Below are 20,472 nucleotides of genomic sequence, written 5' to 3' on the forward strand. Positions count from 1 at the left end.
TTCAACATCAGTCAAGTTAGTCTGCCATCAGCCCCTGTGCCATCACGTATGCCGACTTCGAATACACGTACAACGGTAGAAAAGTTCTTTAAGCGAGCTCACAATTATCCAGTACATCATTCTCCCCTGAACCAAAAACTCTGTTTAACTGTACGTTAGAAATCAAACGCGTTTTGTCGATGGATGCTCTTAAAGTTGATTCAGTACTCATGACAATCAAAGATGGCGTACCGAAACTGAGTAAACAACAAAGTGCCTAGTTCCCAGTGCTACTCGGTTGTAGTAATCGTAACATTGCCCGTCCACGGGCCACAGCATATAGGCGTCACCGCCTAAAAACGGTTTGTATCTGATCTTAAAATTGGTTTTAAAAAAGCTGTTAAAAACGTTTAAAAACTGAGTTATCGGTAACTCTCTTTTACCTTCTTCAGAGTTAAATTGGTTCAGTTCTTTTTGCATAATAAGTTTTTATATAACAGCTTTTTAAAACCAATTTTAAGATCAGATACAAACCGTTTTTTAATCATAATCAAAATATAATTAGTTTAGAAATAAATGAAGATAAGTTTCATGTATTAGGGACACGGCCAGGGCGCAACCAGGGCCACTAGCTCGATCCTGCCATAGTCTAGCGCACTAACCATTAGGCCACTTTGCTTTCTGGGCGCGTCTTTAAAGCTTTTTAGCATCTCACTACAGTCATGACTTTGTTAACTCGCGTGTCAGGAGCACCAACAAACACTCCAGCTACCATAAACATTCCGTCGCGTTTTGTTTTGACCGTGATCGTGTGGTAGCCTGGGTCCACTCTTGTTGCGATCGTATCATATCTATCAAATGCCCAGTTTGTATCTGTGTTGATAGCTTTGTTTTTCTCGTTGTCCAACCATAGCATATTGCAGCCTGGCCTCTGTCGTTTAGGGTGACTACTGTCACGGAACGTGAGGGAAGAACATTGTGTTCAGGTACATAGATCCTCAGCTGCAAGGTGCTCAAACGTTTCCACGCACACCACCCCCCTTGGGAATCAGTACGGCGCTCTTTGGACAGGATTTTTACTTTCATTTCTTGAGCGCACAGTTTAAAACAGGGTGAAAAATTACTACCATTGATAACTTCAAGTTGAAGATTTGGACTGGGTTTGTTTTTGAAAGCGTTTGGTGTTTTCCCAGTCCAGCACAATGGTTCTTCCAAGACCTCGGTTTCCCGTTTGATAAAAAAAAGTTTCGGCAAATCTGAGCTTTCATTTGCTCCGACTTGATCATCACCATATAAGGAAACTTTGGTGACGTTATCAGAAATTTCTTTGAAAACGCTTCTCACATGTTGAATCATCAATGAGGCAACTAGAGCATGCGCCTTGCCGCTGATGTGGCTACCATTGGAGCCAGTCATGTTTGTGAACTTTACTTTCCAATGGCCTTTTTCTTTCCGACAAAGTATTTCCCTCAAACTGAATGATGTTATCTCGTAATGGCGTGCAAGCTCTGTTTGTCCAAAAGTCTCCATGTTTATACACGATGGATTAATTGTTTTGTTATTCTGGCCAAGGCCGAGGCCGTTCACCAAATTGATGTAAAGAACCGCGGGTGCGGAAGGGTACGTAAGGACTTGTCGAGAGATTTTTAACTGCTCCAATGGTTCGGCCGTCATAAATTGGCAATCATTACCTGAAACTTCTATCAGAACAAGATCGATGGTCTCGCCTTTGCTAATAAAAGTTTTAAAGCAAAAAGCAAAGAAAGGGCTGCCAGTGCCCCCGATAGTTAGTTGAATTTCTCTCATAAAGGATTTTGTTGCTTTTCCAAAGGTACTGTTCCACCATTTCGTAAACATTTTGAAGTACAATCCGTCCAAACTGTTCTCGTCAAGTCCAAGTTTTCCTCCCGCGCTGTGAGAACCTCCAATGACCAATAGGTTGATGTCTTCACCCCTTAAAGCTTTTTTGAGAACGTTCTTTAAGCGAGTAGGATTACCAGCTTGAATTGCTCTTGACATCAAATCGTGGTCAAGTCTTAAATCGACTAACCGACTCCCAAATTTTATTTGGCTTTTTTCTAGCACAACTTGTACTCTGCCTTTTATATTCAAACCATATTTCCCAGGAGTGCTTGTATAGTGATAAGATAATATGATAAACATGACAACCAAGAAGCAAACGCTATACAAAACGTATACCCGCATCTTCTCCGTGATTTTCAAGGGCGCAATACTAAACACAGGGTCCCCAATAAAAGCAAAATGGAATCACGTAAAAATATTTGGTTTTTCACGCGTCACGAATAATTCTTAAAATGTTTTCACGTTCACGAAAAAAATCATGGCGATCCCTGTTTAAACTGTTACGCTCTGAAGGTGTAAGACCGGATATTGTGTCCGTCAAGATCACGCACGCGGCAAAATAGCTGACAAAAGTTTCATCTGTTTAAAACCGAACCACAGACCTGAAACAAAGACGTACGTTTACTAGAACTACCTAAAAAATCTAAAATACGGCAGACAAAGGTCTGTTCAACTCTTCGTTCACGGGTCACGATTAAGGTAAAAATTGCGTTCACGCGCACGTAAAAAGATCTTAAAATTGCAAAAACCCGAATCACGAAAAAATAAAAGCCCAACTCACGTTTCACGGCAAAAAATAGCGTCAATCACGCTTCACGTAAAAAGTATATGGCACCCCTTAAACACGAATTTGCATTTTCTTTATATTGAATAAACGTTTCAAAAATTAGCATATACTCGATGGAAATTGCTGTGAAACTCACCAGTGACGTGAAACAAAGAATTACCAAGACAACAAAGAACCTCGAAACAAAAGTTTTAAGTTCTTACATCGATGTTAAACAATAAAAATGCAAGCAAGTAATGGTGTTGAAATGATTACATGTAATTATCGGGTTGTTTAAGATAACATGTAAGATATAACCTTAGGAAATCTTTGGGAAGTCTAGTTGAAACAGCTGCGAAAAGCGTTACTGACTAGCTCTCTTGAATCAAGCGATATCTTCTCGCTTATTTAATGTGGTATGCACGGATGTTATGTTTCTGGGAAACTGTCCCTTTCGGCGAAGTGTTACTAATTTACATAATTTTTTTTTTCTAGAAATCCTAATATGCAACGGTTATTTTGTATGTAGTCTTATTTTATAACCTATGCCACTGATATTTTCGGTAAAACTTGGGTTCGTTCGCATTCTCTGAGCATCGTTGCTACACTGACATATTTTCGATTTCAGCTGTGTTACCTAGAAATTTGTTTATTTATCTACGTTATCGATGACTGACATACTAAGATAAAGATTGAAACCCACTTTTTGGAAGCGCTATTCATAGTAATTTTGGGTTTGCTAGTTTATTGGAAGTTTTGTCTATTTTTAATTCAAACGTTTCTCATTTTGATGACTTTTTCGAAGGTTCGAATTGAGAAGTGATGTAAATTTAAATTAAATGTAAATTTAAGTGAACAAATTCTATTTTTAAACTACAAAGGATTTATAACTAAAGCGATGGTGCCTCATAGAATATGTTCGTACCCAAGTCCCAAAAGCACCTACGTTAAATGATATGGATGGTTTCTACAACGGAGTTACGTCCACGAAGCTAAAGTTTCGTAACCTACCGTAAAATTCCGGTTATAAGCCCTGGGCTTACACAACTTCGTAAGGGGTTTTGGGTGGGCTTATACCCCTCCACACCCTGTTTTCGGTTACACTTTTCAATGGTATGGCGGTTTTCCCCTCACCTTTGCTGGGTTGATGCTTTGTATGTTTTTGTAATGTGATCTTTCAGTCACTGTTATGTAAATAAACGGCCACACCTGTGGCCAAAAAGATCCAAAAATGAGAAGTTTTGTTTTGTCCCAGCAAACAGAGCTCAGCCAAAGCAACACACACTGGTACTTCGAATAAGTAGTGTTTAATTTAGAAGGAGTAAGGATGTATAAGTAAAGTTACAAAAGTGAAATGCTGAGAATATTATTCCACTATGTGATGTACCTGAATACAAGCAACTATCTCCAGTAACTCCTTTCTTAAAGGAAGGATTTAATGTAGATGGACGCTCGTGATGGTATAAACAGTTTGCATTCGTGTCGCATTTATGGCTTCTATTGCGGCATTCTACATAGCAAGGAATACACAAGAAAAACTGTTCAGGGAACTCCAGTCATCAGTTACTTTGACACGCTATACTAAAACCAATTTAATTACCAGAACACGAGCCTCCAGTCCCAGTGAATCTCTCCTTGCACGTACAGTTACAGTAAAAACCCGCGAGTAAGGACCTAATTTTTTCAGGTTAGCGTAAACAGGTTCTTACATAAATGGTAGTTAACACAAATTTAGGTTATTTAGGTTTTTAATAGGTTCTTATTTTCTGAAGAAAAGTTTACATTGTTGCTAAGGAACAGACCATTATTTTCTTGGAGGGGGGGGGGGGGATGAAAAATTTTCCTCCGCAAACTTTTTTTTTTAGTTTATGCACCTCTGCAAACATTTTTTTTCGAAATTCTTACTATTTTTTGTTATACATATCGCTTTTGCAAACAATTTATTTTGTCTTTCCAGGCCCTGCAAACAATTTTTTTCAATATTTTTCATCCCCCCCCCCCCTCCAAAAAAATAATGGTCCGTTCCTAATAGAATGTGGTAGTCGGCCTATTCTTCGTATAAAATTTGCATACCGCATAAGTGTTTATGTAATATATCAAACACGAGAGGCAGTGTTTCATCGGGATATCCAAACACCGAGAAGAGAGTTGAAAATACGACGCGCAGCGGAGTATTTTTGACGAAATTCGAGGTGTTTGGATAGCCGATGAAACACTGTCTCGAGCGTTTGATATATCTTCTCAATCGAAACAAAAACTACGGAGTAAACGGAGAAATAAAATCGTAAAAATCTATGCTAATTAAGATCGGGTTTCCAATAGGCACGAATAGATTGTGCTAGTAAATTCAGGAAAAGTTGCTTCAAAATATACCCAAAAGTTGCTCTAAAGTTGCACAAGAAGTTGCCACCAAATAAGTGCTGCCCAGTAGATTACTCTTTGCCATTAGACTTTTCTATCACTCTTAAAAGAGGCAAAAGCCTCTGTGCGCGCCACAGATAAAAAATAATAATAAAAAAAAAAAAAAAAGAAAAAAGTAAAAAAAAAATCAGTAAAACCAGATCCCGCGACCTGAAAATCAATTGTTGCCAAAAGTGCAGGAAGGAAAGAGCCAGGGGACACAAAAGCCGAAAAGTCCAAAAGGCCGAGCACAATCTATTTATGCCTAGTTTCCAAACCATCGTCACGGTTATAATTTTCTTTGTTTTAACTTGATGAATTATTAATGAGTTTGAGAAGTAAAAATGAAGCACTAATCATTGAGAACATATATATATATATATACATGTACAGTAAAGCCTTGTCCAATCTTATTTTCCAAAAAGAAAACATTTTTAATTAACAATTAGACTACGAGCCCGAACATGAGCAAATAGTCAACGAGGCGAAGCGAGGACACGCCAAGAAACGAGGGCAGACAGAGAACCAAAGGATTGCAGTCCAAAACACAATATGTGCACTGAAGACAAAAATCAAGAAAATACCCCTAAAGCTACTCGCGCGCGCGACTGTTTCATCGGCGAATAGAAAACAGTGGGAGAACCAATCAGATTCGCGGATTCTCATAGAACACAGCTGAGTTTCTACTAATCAATTTTAGAAAATAAGAACCTGTTTCCAAATTTCAGGATATATAGGTTCTTATAAAAGGGGGTCTAATTTGCAAGTTTTAGCCTAACAGCTTCTTAAATGTTAGGTTCTTAATCGCGGGTTTTTACTGTATCAGTCGGCCAACAGTCAGTTATTAATTATCCAGCCTCAAAGACTTTTCTTACCTTCTTGTGGCACCTTTTCGTCCTTACACACTTGGTGATACTATACGCCAAAGTGTGCCCGCTACTGCGATTGCGATTTTCATCCCTGCGACTTGAATTGCTACCAAGATTGCAGTTATCTGACATGTCGAAAATCGGCGATTCAAATTCGCAGGCGATTTGCGACAATCGCCTAGTGTGCCGGCAGCAGAATGCGACGAAATTCGCATAAAAAATATTCGAAGCGAAATTAATCGCCAAGTGTGTCGCCGGCCTTAAATGTGTAGAACTTGAGAGCGTGAATTGAAGTTTTGAGATATCCACCGGGCCGTTCACAGACGCGTTGACGCTACTGTTAGGAAATAAACAGAAATGTAATAATTGGGACGAGCTAAAGAGGAAAACCTCACGAATCGCATGATAAATGTCAAAGGCATGTTTTGCAGCTGGTAGAACGAAAAAACTCATCCATGGTATTTAATTTTGATGACTGACATTTGAAGATGGGTTTTAGAATGACAGATGACACCTTTTGGAACATTTTGGAAAGAGATAATGGAATAATAAATATTCAAATTTTTTATCTTGTCTTAACCAAACAGGTGGTTGACAAAATTATTACTTCTCATTTGCATTTATATCTAATGAAACATCGGGAAAGGGTTATAAATATTTAAAAATAAGTATTTTGTCTTTCCGGCTCTCTTTGCTACCCGATAAAAAATTGGCGTTTGTGAATAGAAGCTCCCATATAAGACTTCGGTAAATTGTAACCAAAATGCACCGAATTGAAAAGCCAGACTGTGTTTAGCAAAGCTTCGGCATTTGAGATTCCCAGTAAATTCTTTTCGAAAAGAATGTTTTCCTCCACATCAGTCAAAGCTTCGGCTGCGTTGGGTTTGTTCCCTTTGCCTTCTTTTTCAGTTGTTTGCTGCGAGCTTCCAGACATTTTCTTGCTTGATCAAACACAGTGTCTTCGATAATACTCGCTGAGTATTTGCGTTCTCTTAAATACCTGTTAAAACTTGAGAACAACTCTCGAAGGCTCGATGGTTCATAGTCTTGGCCATCTTTCTTTTCACCCTAAGAATGAATTCACTAAGGTAACGGCTGAGCTCTTCTGGTTGGATTTCTTCAATTTTTCTTTGTTCGTTTTTCTTCAGCAGAAATGTAGAAAGCAGCTTCACATCCCGCTGGGCAATATATATATATATTTTTCACCTTCAGGTTGAGAAAAAAAACCGGGGGAGAATGCCCCGGACCCATCCAGACGCTTGCGCTCCTCGTAATGTGCCGAACTGAACTTTAAAAATAAGAGCCTGTTTCACATTTTTGGCTATAACAATCTTTATTTGCACGGTTTATAACAACAAGCTTTGTTCCCATGACTTTACAGCATTGCGAAAGCCTAAGGTAATATAATGCATAAGACAATTACAAAAAAATAATGCTATACACGCAAATGAAAAAGAAGAAATTAAAACAAATAAACAATAATCAAGCGTTTGACAATACCTGATTTGTCTTGCTCATCAAAATAGGACGATATGTATTGCACTAACCGCATGTTATTAAATAGATTTAGCCTAAAAGCCTAAAAGCCGAACTCCCCGGTTATTTACTTTACCCTTAATTCAAATATAAATTTACTGACCATAGACAGAAGCCCGCGGTCCAATGGAAACCATTACCTGGTCAGCGGTTAACTTCAAAAAACACGTGACCTCGATGAGTTCTACACCTGGGCCCGCGATGCGGTCATGTGATACTGATCACCAGATACCTTGTTTTGACAGCTGCCAATTGACCATAACATTGATGCCCGAAACCAAAGTTGTAAGCTGGCGTTAACCTTCACGTTAACGTATTTCTGGAGTATGGCCGCCATGTTGAACGACGTCGGACGTACGTACCGAGCGCGCACGCGCCTATGATCCATGCCGCTAGCCATGATGACCACGAAAACTCAAATGTATGGTTTCCCTGTTTCTGTGCTAGTTCTATTGTTATGGGGCTCCGCTGGGAAGCTCCGCTAATATAATAATCAGTGGAGTTCATTAATTTTACAAAATTATTGATTATATAATTAATGCTGGAATTGGTAACTGCTTGTCATCCGGGATACTATTATCTATTTTACTGGAAACGTCTTCGCCGACTGATGAATATCTTGGACAACGAAATAGGAAATGAGTCTTAACTTAAACATCATGCTGTCAAATATCTAGAGATCTTGTCATATCTACCTGTACTTGCACGATAGTAATTATAAGGCAATCGCTTGGGCAAATGGTAAGACTACAGGACAAATTGTTTAGAAAGCAACGATTGTTTTTTCTTGTGTGCCAGAGTATTCTTATTTGGGCACGTGTTTCCCTGGAAACATGAACTTTAAGTTAACCGTTTCCCCGCTTCCCGTCCCCCATCCCCCGCCTCCCACCCCTTTCCCCCTAACTATCGCTGTTAGACTAATAATTCAGAAATCGACTGGTCTTGTTTTCATCTCCACTTTTTTAAGGGAGAAAAATACCCTTTCCATGTAAACCAGATCACACCATCACCGTGTGTTATGCCAGTATGAGATCCGTATTGATGGTAAATACCATTCAGGTTGGAGTTGTGACAGCGGTGGTACCACCAGGCTCCGTGAAAGCTACGGGCGCAGGACACGCCATTTTTGTCTTGAGTTGAGAATCTGCGATTGCAATGATCACCCAGAGAGTCACCAGCATTTCCTGAGGGTATAATGGAAAACGTTACATTAACAAATTAAGGTTTATTTTTGTGAGTGTGAAGGAGCCAAGGGTAATACATAGTTCTACACACTGTAAGCTATAAAAATAATAAATGAAGAAATCAACTACCTGCTGAGTAAGAGCCAATGATCAGTTTGTAATTGTCACTCTCACTCGTAACACCAAATATGCCGTATTCAGGATAAGCACTATTCCCGTCAAAGTCTGCAATGTCCACGCGAAGCATGCTGCTGCCATTCGAGGTCAGCTGGTAAATCTTGCTGAGTCCCAGCCAGAACTCGCCTCTCAGATCCCCGAAGCCACGCGTGTAGTTGTTCCACTGAACAGGTCCGTAACCAGGTATATGGGATCAGGAATCACAGCCTCGGGATCGGAGTCATGGACCCGGGATCCCGGGTCAGAAGTCATGGCATGTCATGGGATCCGGATCGGCTAATCAGATGGGATCAGAATGGAATCAGGGATCAAATGTTGGCACATTTTTAGGATCAGGAATCAAAATTTAGAGCTAAAATTTGGGATCAGCGATGAAAAAATATACCTGGTTACGACCCTGACTGAAGGTAGAAATCTACCAAGCCGTCCAGCCTCTTCTGGAACATTGTCCAACCCCCACCGGCTGTTCTTTGGTCACAAAACACATCAAGGGCGGACAAGTTGTCAGGTTTGACGATATAAATACCGTTTAATGTTTCACCAGATTTGTAGATTTCAGCGCAGTTTAAAGCTGATAGTTAAATCAAGTTTAAAAAGTGAAATGCTGAGAATATTATTCTATGGCCACCGTATGATGTACCTGAACACAAGCAACTATCTCCAGCAAGGCATTTCTTAAAGCCTGGGTTTGTTAGACATGGAAGCTTGTGTTGATATACAATAATGTACACAAACAGAGTCAGTGCAGGGTGCATTTACATCGCATTTATGGCTACTATTGCGGCATTCTACATAACAAGGGATACACAAGACAAACTGTTCAGGGAACTCCCGTTATCAGTTACTTTAATACGCTATAGTAAGTCAATTTGCCAGAACAAGATCGAGCGTCCAGTCCCAGTAAACTTAAGCCTTCCTTGCACGTACAGGTATGTCCGCTAACAGTGTTAGTGCAGTTAGCGTTCATGTCACAGTTGTGGTCAGTGAGGTTGCCGGTAATACATTCATCGATATCTAGATAACAATATGTTGAAAATTTTATTCTGCTGTTGATTTAACAGGCTCTACTTTATACACAGGCGAGTTCTTTTGAACTGACCAGACAGGTTATTCCTGTCTCAGCAGGCGTTTTACATCTGAAAATTATCCGTGCGGCAGTTTGCGTAAAAAACGACAACCCTTTGATAATGACATACGTCTGTCAATCATCAAGCTACACGCACAAAATGAATAACAAAACTGGTGTACACAATTGGCTGGGTTTTTTACATACCGTATATAAATAAAGTTTGGGAACAACTATTGCGTTCGAACATTTTTAGTAACGAAGTCCACCGACAATCTATATTTTACACGTAAACTAAAGGCACACCAACAAAAAGTCATTAGAAACAAGTTCTTCCTTCCGTGGCGTTGTACGAAGTTGAGGCACTATGGGAGAAAGCGTCAACATGTTTACTCCAACCCGGACCGCTCGATCCGGAGTCCAGCGTGCTAACCATTAGGCAACCGTGCCTCCCACAATAAGCATCTCTTAAAATATAACCTAACAATTCACCTGCACCCACTCAAAACTGGGTAGTTAGATACGGGTTGGGGGATGGGGGGGGGGGGGGTAGTTAGCGATCCAGAAGGATGATACAGACCTGGATTCCCCCCCCCATGGGGATGTCAATAAAAACAAAAGGTCTCTAGACTTTTTAAACCTCTTTTATTCGCGGGGTAGAACAAGGGAATAACAATGCAATAATTATTGGCTTAATGAGGAAATATATTTAACAATTATCCTGCAAAATCGCGCGGAATATCGCCTGATAGTTAGCCGACGAGGCCGTAGGCCGAGTTGGCTAAAATCAGACGATATTCCGCAAGATTGAGCAGGATAATTGTTTTATTATTCAACAAATTGTCAACGAAACACATTTTACAGATAGAAAAACTGTATTTATGCGGCGCTTTACAAGATTTCGGACAAATCTTCGCAACCTACGTATATCGCAGGATATATGTTAAGTACGGATGACAGATAATGTTAACGTTTTGGCCATATATGGGCAGCGCGCGCATGTGTTGAATAATAAAGGACAATATGTGCTGTCCTGTGCTGGCCTTGTACTTTGTCTACAAGGTGCAGCCGAGCTGGCTATCGCTCATAGAAAACGAGGGCAAGTAGTCTAATTGTTTTAGTAAAAACTCTAAAGGATTGTAGTCAAAAACTCAAAGTTTTATGTACTTTTGAGCCAAAAATAAAGAATTGTCCCTTTAAAGAGCAACGCTATGCGTCTGTACTCTAATAGATCATAAGCAAGAACCAATCAAAATGCGCGTAGAATTCAGGTTATTGTATAATGGCAAATAGAGAGCAATGGAAGAACCATTTAGATTAGTAGATTTCCAATAGGAACGCTTCCGAGTTTCAACTAAGATATATATAAATAAACAAAATATGGTCACAATTGAGTAAGGTTTTGACTGATTGCGTTTATCAAATTTAAAAAATTCCCCAAATAACACTCCTAGCTGTTCTCATGACCGTCAAAATTCAGCCTTAGATCCTAAGATTGTTATATACTGTAGCACCTTTCACCTTTCACGCGAACTCTGAAGTTCAAAAAACAACTTATGGTTGCTTTTTTTGCTGCCATTAATCAACAGTATGGCGACAGGCAATGGCCCTTGACAAACAGGTTCAAACAACATAGATCAAATTCTACCAAAGTTACACTTTAATACACTTATTATTATTATTTTCTTCTATTCACACTCTTTTATTTTTAATTTCTCGCTCTTCTAATTGTTATCTATCTCAAAATACCTGTAACAATTTATTGCACTATATTTACTTTTTTTCCTTAATAACGTCCTCTTTGCTACCGTTGTTTTAGTTTACTGTAAGTTTTGTTCTCTCTTGTATTGTAAGTTTTGTGAATAGAGTGCCATGTAACTGTTTTGTGGCAATTAAAAACATCTACCAAATTCTACAGCTGTCAGACATGAAATTTTGAATCCTTTGAAGTGACGAATGATGGCAGTAAAATAAACGTGAACTGTGGATTGAGCAGAGTTGCGTGTTTTGGAAAAGAAAAGCAATGTGTAACCCAGAGAAAATGAGCCAGCATCGGGCATTTTGCCACCTAGAAACAAATAGAAACAAATACGACGACTCTTCTCGTTGAAATCGTTACTAAAAAACTGTAAAAACTGTTTCTTGTGAACTGCATGAGTCACCTAAGAACAAACCTTGCATGCTGTGCAGCTGGACTACAGGGGCCTAGCAACGCCTGAATGTGGGAAAATGGTACTGGAAATGTTCAGCAGTTAGTGCCTATGCAGTTACAAACAAGATGGCGTCCAAACAAGCTCATGGCCTCTTCTGCTTATTTCTCCAGTTATTCTGCCTACTACTTAATATGTGGATGTGAAGACTGATTCATCAACTGAGTAATCAGATAATATAACATTGTACAGTTGAATCCTGATAACTCAAACCTTCAAGGGAAATTGAATTTGGTTCGAGTTATCGGGAGTTCGAGTTATCGAGGGCAAAATTTGTAAGAAAATGACCTGGAGGGGAATTGAAAACGGTTAAAGTTAGCAGGAGGGTCGAGTTATTGAGGGTTCGAATAATCGGGATTCAATTGTACTAGAACATTTTAATGTACAATAAATGACTTGTATCAATCAAAAATAACACTTATTTACAGAACTACATGTTGTACCCCCACAACTACACCAACTTCACTGGATGAGTCGGAGAGGTCACTGTCACGTTAGTAGTTTTCCCCTTGTATTTGTTTTCTTTACTGTATTGTTTCAAACAAAATAATTATCTACACGAGTACTACCACATCCAGATTGACTCTGTCACATGTATGTCTTTTTAGGCCACGATCAGTGGTAAAGCCTTTACCACATTGGTTGCATTTGTAGGGCATATCACCATGAAATGATCTATTATGATGTAAAAGACTATCTCTGTGCGCAAAACATACATCACACTCGGCACATCTGTAGGGCTTCACTCCACTGTGTTTTCTAAAGTGGCTCTTCAAATTTGACGAACTGTTAAAGCGCTTGCCACATTGTGTACACTGAAAGGGCCTTTCACCACTATGGATCCTAAGATGATGTTGTAAACTTGATGGGTCAGATAAAAATTTTCCACATTGAGTGCATTTGTAATGCTTTTCACCACTGTGCAGAGTTTTACAATGTAGCTGCAAACTGGATGAGGTGCTAAAGAATTTTCCACATTGAATACATTTGTAGGGTTTTTCTCCACTATGAGTCCTCAAATGTGTTGTTAAAGTTCCTGAGTGCTTGAAACTTTTCTCACATTGAGTGCATTTGTACGGTTTCTCATCGCTATGCATCCTCAAATGCACTTTTAAATAACTTGATTGTCTGAAACCCTTCTCACATTGAGTACATTTGTAAGGTTTCTCATCGCTGTGCGTCTTCAAATGTGATTTCAAAGCTCCTGAGTGCTTGAAACATGTCTCACATTGGGTGCATTTGTACGGTTTCTCATCACTATGCGCCCTCAAATGCACTTTTAAATTTCTTGAATCTTTGAAACCCTTCTCACATTGAGTACATTTAAAAGGTCTCTCATTGCTATGCGTCCTCAAATGCACTATTAAAGTTCTTGACTCTTTGAAACTTTTCTCGCATTGAGTGCATTTGTAGGGTTTCTCGTCGCTATGCGTCAACAAATGCACCTTAAATCTGTTTGAATCTTTGAAACCCTTTTCACATTGAGTGCATTTGTAAGTCTTTGTCCTACTGTGTAATTCAAGGTGCTGTTCTAAATTTGATAACATCTTAAAGTATTTGTTGCACTGAGTGCATTTGTGGGGTTTGCCAGTGTGAATCTTTAAATGTACTTGTAAATGTGCTGCGTACTTGAACTGTCTCTCGCAATGAGTGCATTTGTAGGGTTCCTTGTAACCATGAGTCTTAAAATGTCTTTTTAAATTGGCTGACCGTTCAAAACCTTTGCCACACTGAATACACTGGAAGTTGGACTTCTCACCTGTATGTTTTTTCAGATGACTTCGAAAACCTGCCGACCAGTTAAAACATTTTCCACAATAAGGACACTTGTAAGGTTCAACAGCACCATGAATCCTTAAGTGATTATGCAAAATCCATGACTGGTTAAAACTCTTGTCACAATAAGTACATTTGTATGGTTTTACACCACTGTGAATCAGTGAGTGTGTCTGCAAACTTCCCAACTGACTGAAACATTTGTCACATTTGTTACATTTGTGGGATTTCACACGTACAGGACTGTGAACTGCGAGGTGTTTTTGCAAAACAGATGACCGGCTGAAACATTTGCTGCATTCAGTACATTTGTACGGTTTTACACCACTGTGGGTCATTAAGTGTTTTTGCAAGTTCTCCATCCGGTTGAAACATTTGTCACACTGAGTACATTTGTAAGGTTTCTCATCACTATGTACTTGCAGATGTTCCTTTAGAGCTGACTGCCTCTTAAATCCTTTATTGCACACAGGGCATTTGAAGGCCTCTTCATTAGTCATTGCCTCACTACTGACGTTTTCCATGTTTAATGCATACTGACTTGAGCCTTTGCAACCTTTTTCAATGAGAGAGAGAAAACAGTTCGCATTACCATAAAAGGCTTACAAAAGGGCATTTCCGAGTTACCCTCTGCCTATTTTTTTAAAAGAAGTCTACATGCAAAACTATTCATATGAAATGAGTTTCACCTACACGTCTATTTTCATGCAAACCAAACTCACTTTCATTTGAATGGTTTCACACTCATAGACTCGCTTTGAAACAGAAGCAAAGTGTAACTTGGAAATGGCCTATTCGTTGACCAAACAGTATGTACAGTAAGTTCTCTCTAAACAGAGACTGACTTCAACTGTTCGTCTTAGAGATGCTTCCCTCTTATAGGAAGTTTAGTTGCAGTAAAATGACTGAAAAATGACAGGGATGGGAGGGGACCAAGACCAGGTATCTATCTAGAGGTGTCTGTCTTATAAAGCTGTCCATTATGAAAGCGCTTACTGTAAATGATAAATTAAGCCGCATCCCAACGTTTAACAAAAAAAAAAACATTCAAGTTTCAATCAAGGATAGAACACGGAAGCAGAGAATGGAATCAAATTTCCATTAAGAAATTAGTTCCTTCTTTTTAGATAGGAATTTCTGAACCATAAAGCCCTCATTTAACAAGCTCACTGTTTGCACGATCAAAAAATGATTATGATTTATCTCGGTTGAAAAGAAGAGAAAAATACGAACACAATAGCATGTAAAAGTGTTAGGCTTTCTTTTTATATCAATTTCCCTCCCTCCCTCTCCAGTCAATGGCCTTTCCCCCATACACCCCCATACACTCTACCTCTAAATGTTTTTGTTTGTAACCATAATTTTCTAAGGTAGTTGTCATGAGTATAACAAAGACTGCATAACAAAGAATTAAAAGCGTCATATACTACATGCCATTTTGAGGAGCATATTCCATAATAATAATTATTATTATTAATTCAATTAAGCACCCTGATCGCATATCAAATATTTAAACCTTGAGAGTGTGCTTATTGGAGGTGGGCGCTTATTTGAGGCTGGGCACTTATTTAATTTTTACCATTTCAGGGCTGCAAATATTTCTTTTCACTTGAAAGGACATAATTTATGTCCTTTTAAGACACCATCTTGGTCGGACAAAACAAAATTGTGGTTAGGCAGACTTTTATTATTGTTGCTATAAAATGATTTACGGTCAAAAAATTGTCCAGACATTATGTCTGACGACACTTGGGATTTCGTCGGACATTAGCAAATTTTGGTCGGCCAATGTCCGATGACCGACTGTTATTTGCAACCCTGCATTTTCAGCAAGCAGTTAGTTAATTTTGCAAGAAAACGATAAATAATAACAAAATGTGAAGATGTACCAAAGCAGAGGTTTAACTGTTCACTGAACGTTTCTGGGTGCTTTTTGACTTTTCCGACCTACAGGGTGGATGATTATTCGAGATGGGCACTTATTCAAGGTAAAATAGGCGCTTAATCAAATAAATATCATAATGTTGTTTATGTATTTGATGAGCTTTTGATTTAAGCCCGGGCCAAACAATGATGAGAGCTGATGAGTGTTGACTCTCATGAGAGTTTACGTCATCTCTCAATGACTATCATCAACTCGGTCCAAACAAGAGAAAACTCTCATCGACTCTCATGAAAAACTTGGACACGTTCAAAGTCAATGAGAGCACATGAGAGTGCACAAGAGTGAATGAGAGTGCATGAGAGTTTCATGCCAAACGATAGTGAGAGTTTGAACTCTTATTAACTCCCATCCTTGTTTGGCCCGGGCTTTACAGGTAAATCTAGTGGAGTTGTTTAATCATAAATTTGTAGTTTAATTTGTAACAACAAAACTTCAAGCAGTTTATAATCGGGCGGTTAATATCTGACCACTTCTTTTCAATTCTTTTTTTTTAACATTGGCTAGAAAGGCACGGCGCAGCACAGTAAAAAAATCTTTATAAAAGCCATGACTTGAGAAACACACAAGTCGTGTTTGCGTGAGTCATGGAGTGTGTGTGACCTGAATTTCCTTTATTGCATCATCTCTTGCCTAGCCGGATAAATTCATGCTTAGGCATGCAAATGTTTTTTTCTGTTCCAACTGTTGAACAAAATAAACCCAAACCAGTTGAATGTCAATAAAAGGGAGTACATTTCACGCCAAAATAAAAAGTAGACTGAGGCCATCCCGTTGTATTTCTCCGATTAGCATTGTCCAACGACTCAAGTCCGAGTTTTGCACTGGTCAAGAAGTTAGGAGTATTGAACCGAAATTTCCCTGATTATTTCATCTCTTTTTTGATCCACATGCATAAGCAAATTTCTGTTTGGGCTTGCAAATATTTATTTTGTTCCGAATCTTACATAAAATACACTCAAACCACTTGAATGGCATAAATTGATTTCAGTCAGAAAAACACAGCTTTCAGGGGCATTTGCGAAGTTGCATGATTAAAAGCACGCAAATAGAGAAACGTGACTACATGTACATGATTCAGCAGGTAATTTCCCCTTGTCCTGTGCACTGACAAATTTTTGCTGGGTTTGCAATTTCCTTTCGATTCCAAAATACACTCAAAACACTTGCATAACACACGGAAAATAATTCATTTTTCATTTATAAATAGTTTGGACATGTCAAATCGCAACGTGAATATCAAGTTCAGTGCTTGCTCCAAGTCATACGCTTGATTTAAAAAATATATATTTCACAAAAAACAGAGCGCAGAGAAATTACGGTTAAAGCCCCCCCCCCCCCCCCCCCCCTATTTTTAATATAGATGTATGATTATTTATAACTACAGGCGAGCCGGGGATCGCCAATAAACATCAAAACTTGCGTGACCAAGGAGTCACCTGGGCCCGTGGGTAATCGTTTCATTTTTAATTAGCTTGGACATGTCAAAACACTTCTCGGCTTCGCATTGTAAACATTCAGTACCCGCTGAATCAAATGAAAGACACAAACATACACTCTACACTGAACAGAGAGGCAGAGTGTTCATAATACAAGCGATCGCTAACCGAAACATCAAAATTTGTGTGACCATGACCAAAGAGTCGGCTGGGCCGCGTGCGTCTGGAACGATTTACCGACAAAACAAAAATTCAGTGTAGATTATGAATCGAGCCCAGGCCCCACCCGATAAATTATTAACAGAACATGATTTGTAAGCAACATACACTCAAGAGGGTTCACCAAAAGGCAAAGCAAAATACAGTCAACTAACGTCTTGAATTGTGGACACCTTGCTATTACAAACACCCCATTATTACGGACAGGAATTAAGAAGTCCTAAAATAAATAAGAAAATAAGAAATACGGCAAATAAGAATTACTGAAATAACTCTCGCTACCACAGACTTTCTATATTGCAGACACCAAATCATAGCCCTGAAGGTGTCCGTAATAGTGGGGGCTGACTGTATTCGGGCAAAGCTAATCAGCTGGGAAAGTAGGTCAAAAGATTACAGGAGAGGTCTAGGAGATAGGAGATGGCTGCATGCAGGCAAGATGCATACAGAAGGCTTTCATGTTATTGTGACTGCCATGACTCCAGGTCTGTAGCCAGACTTTAAAGGGATAATGTCATGGATTTTACAGTGCAATGCGCCTTACTGTGGTAAGTACTTGTACTTTAAATTTTGGGCAAATAAAGTTGATTGTTTTGCTAACGCTCAGTCAGGTCAGTTTGCTAACATTGATTTTGCAACGAAGAATATATGAGAATTATAACTGATAACACCATCAATCTTTATACCTACATATAGAATGATGGTATCCCGTGTACAGCTGTCCCGCCTGATCAAACAAATTACATAGGGAATGTCTTTTGAGCAGAGCCGGATGGCTGTACATAGGCTAAAATGATGGTAAACAAAAGATGTTTGTAAGTGATACAACTCATGGGCAAAGAAATCAATTACCTAGCTGCTAAAAGAATCCATTTTCAGTACAATGAAGTTTTTTTGAACAATATTTTTTTGTCTTTCTTGACGAGAGACACTGAACGACACCAACTTTGACCACTAAGTTGGTACCGGTAAGTAGTATTAGAAAAACTAGCCTTAGGGTGATTATATCACAGGTGGCATATTTATTCCATTAAATGCCTCCCTTGCAGAAATGCCGCCCTTGAATAAATGCCGCATTTTAGAGTAGAAATATCAATGAACCCTGCCCTCAAATAAACGCCTCATCATGATGCAGCGTTTATTCAAATAAAAGACTCAAAAAGCAAATGCAGTAATAATCAAGTTTGAGCAAGCCTAAAAAAGTTATTTTCCTTGAGGATTGAATAAATGTTTTAAGGTATTGAAAATGAGTTTTCAGACAAGCGCTAAAACATGTTTCTGTACTTTTACTTTCATATGTTCAGTTACCATACTATTGTTTGAAAGAAATTAATTGAATTTTAAACAAACACCACCCATGTATAAATGCCACCCTTGATTATGTAAACGCCGCACTCAAATCATTAAAAATTTAATAAACATTGCAGCATTAAATTGAATACATACAGCATTTAACAAAGAATTGATTCGCTTTAACCTTGACATAAATTACTACCTAGAGAGTTTATGAGTGTTTGTTTATTTCTTGTATCCTCAGACTTTTCTCTGAAATTGCAGACTGTCAGTTACGTACCTACATGTATCAATGTTAAGCCACTGGGGGGGGGGGGGGGGGAGGCCAGGCATAGGCAAGGGAATTGACAGCAATTGTTTGTCCGTAGTGGACTTTTGACCATTAAGTTAAGTGACTGTTTGAAAATCCACAAATGCCCTGGGGTTGGGCAGCTAAGTTCAAATGCCCGGCTTATGCTCGGGCCCCCCCCCCCAGCAGCTTAACATTGATACCTGCATTATCCTACTTCACACTACGGTAACACCACAGGGAAACCACAACAATTGAAAAATTGAATGAATGAATAAATAAATAAATAAATAAATGTCGTATGCTAAGCTGTCTTGTACGCAAGCAGATCTCAAACATGCTTATTATTACAAGACAGCTTAGCATACGACAACAGTGCTGTCGTGTCTATCGACTACGCATAAAAAAAACAACAACACAGAAAACGAACGGGACCATGTGAATAATATTCTTTTATTTATTTATTCATTCATTCAATTTTTCAACTGTTGTGGTCTCCCTGTGGTAACACAATATATTTTCTCAGTCTGCAGTCTGCAAATGTTTTTCAAAATCGATACCCAACGCTCAAACTTCTGTGATTATCGATTTTGATCGATAAATTTGCTTAATCGATTGATTATCATCGAGTAAAATCGAGTATTTTCGATTTATTGATTAGGTTTCCGATGATCGATTTCGATCGAAATACGTCCTGCAACTTGTATAAAACTGATTTTTTTTAAATAAAGTCGTCGTTCGCCAGCAGAAGCATGCTGTACGGGGAACCAACAGTGATATTTTAAAATCATTTCAACTTCCTTAAAGAGTTAATCTTGATGTTGATTTGTTTAATGAAAACTTGTAAAACTTTACCTGCTTGAAAACTGCAATTGCTCACGCATCACTTCTCTCCAGCTCTTTGCGAAGAACTCAGCGACAGAATCGACCTGAATATCAACAGAATATATAATGTTAAATAGAAAATCACATCCTAAAAACAAAACTTGACAACGAAACAAGGAAACACGCCAAATTAAATTAATGAAGAACCTTTTATCACTTTGCGTTTTGGCGCTTCGACTGCAGGAACGAACTTACTATACTTGCAAAGAATGTTGGGAAGTCTCTCTCACGCAGCTCGCGCGTTATCCACGCGAGTTCGCGGCACAATGAGTGAAAGGGGGGTGGGGGAGGGTGCGGTGGTCCAGAAATACCTTGCTATCTTCGTCTCGACAATCTAATAGCAAGAAAAAAGTCTTGTCACAGGTTAATAATTGTGAAATAGCTTTTCTTTCTCAAAAATACCGAAAGCTCCAATAATACAGCAACTCGGTCTGACTGTAACCTGCGATCAGGCGTTATTTTTCTCGCGGCGGAAGGGTCAACGGAAAAATGAACGCCTGATACAATTACTTGTCGAGTCGTCTGTAAAAAGTCCAGAATCTCGACTTTTTTCTATTGGTCAGAAAACAAAAGGCAGCA

The 20,472-nt window shown here is 38.9% G+C and overlaps 1 protein-coding gene and 2 pseudogenes across 2 annotated transcripts; all 3 read right to left on the bottom strand.

The window, feature by feature from the left end:
• Positions 1-682: 682 nt before the first annotated feature.
• LOC144663724 (uncharacterized) lies at positions 683-2,184 on the bottom strand (annotated as a pseudogene).
• A 6,177-nt stretch (positions 2,185-8,361) lies between these two features.
• Positions 8,362-8,844, bottom strand: LOC144664271 (ficolin-2 pseudogene; annotated as a pseudogene).
• A 2,796-nt stretch (positions 8,845-11,640) lies between these two features.
• Positions 11,641-20,087, bottom strand: LOC144663706 (uncharacterized). 2 transcript variants are annotated; one of them, XM_078524744.1, is made up of 4 exons: positions 20,041-20,084; positions 19,864-19,937; positions 18,117-18,213; positions 11,641-14,382 (listed from the first exon to the last, which is right to left on the bottom strand). In XM_078524744.1, exons 3-4 carry the CDS (start codon positions 18,208-18,210, stop codon positions 12,605-12,607), a joined length of 1,872 nt encoding a protein of 623 aa, XP_078380870.1. In that variant the 5' UTR covers positions 18,211-18,213; positions 19,864-19,937; positions 20,041-20,084; the 3' UTR covers positions 11,641-12,604. The 2 variants fall into 2 exon arrangements, with proteins under 2 accessions (XP_078380870.1, XP_078380871.1); XM_078524745.1 differs by lacking the exon at positions 18,117-18,213 and having other exon boundaries at positions 20,041-20,087.
• Between the last annotated feature and the right edge of the window lie 385 nt (positions 20,088-20,472).

This window comes from Oculina patagonica, chromosome 8 (genome assembly GCF_052425735.1).
Source record: "Oculina patagonica isolate OP01 chromosome 8, crgOcupat, whole genome shotgun sequence".
Taxonomy (NCBI): Eukaryota; Metazoa; Cnidaria; class Anthozoa; order Scleractinia; family Oculinidae; genus Oculina; species Oculina patagonica.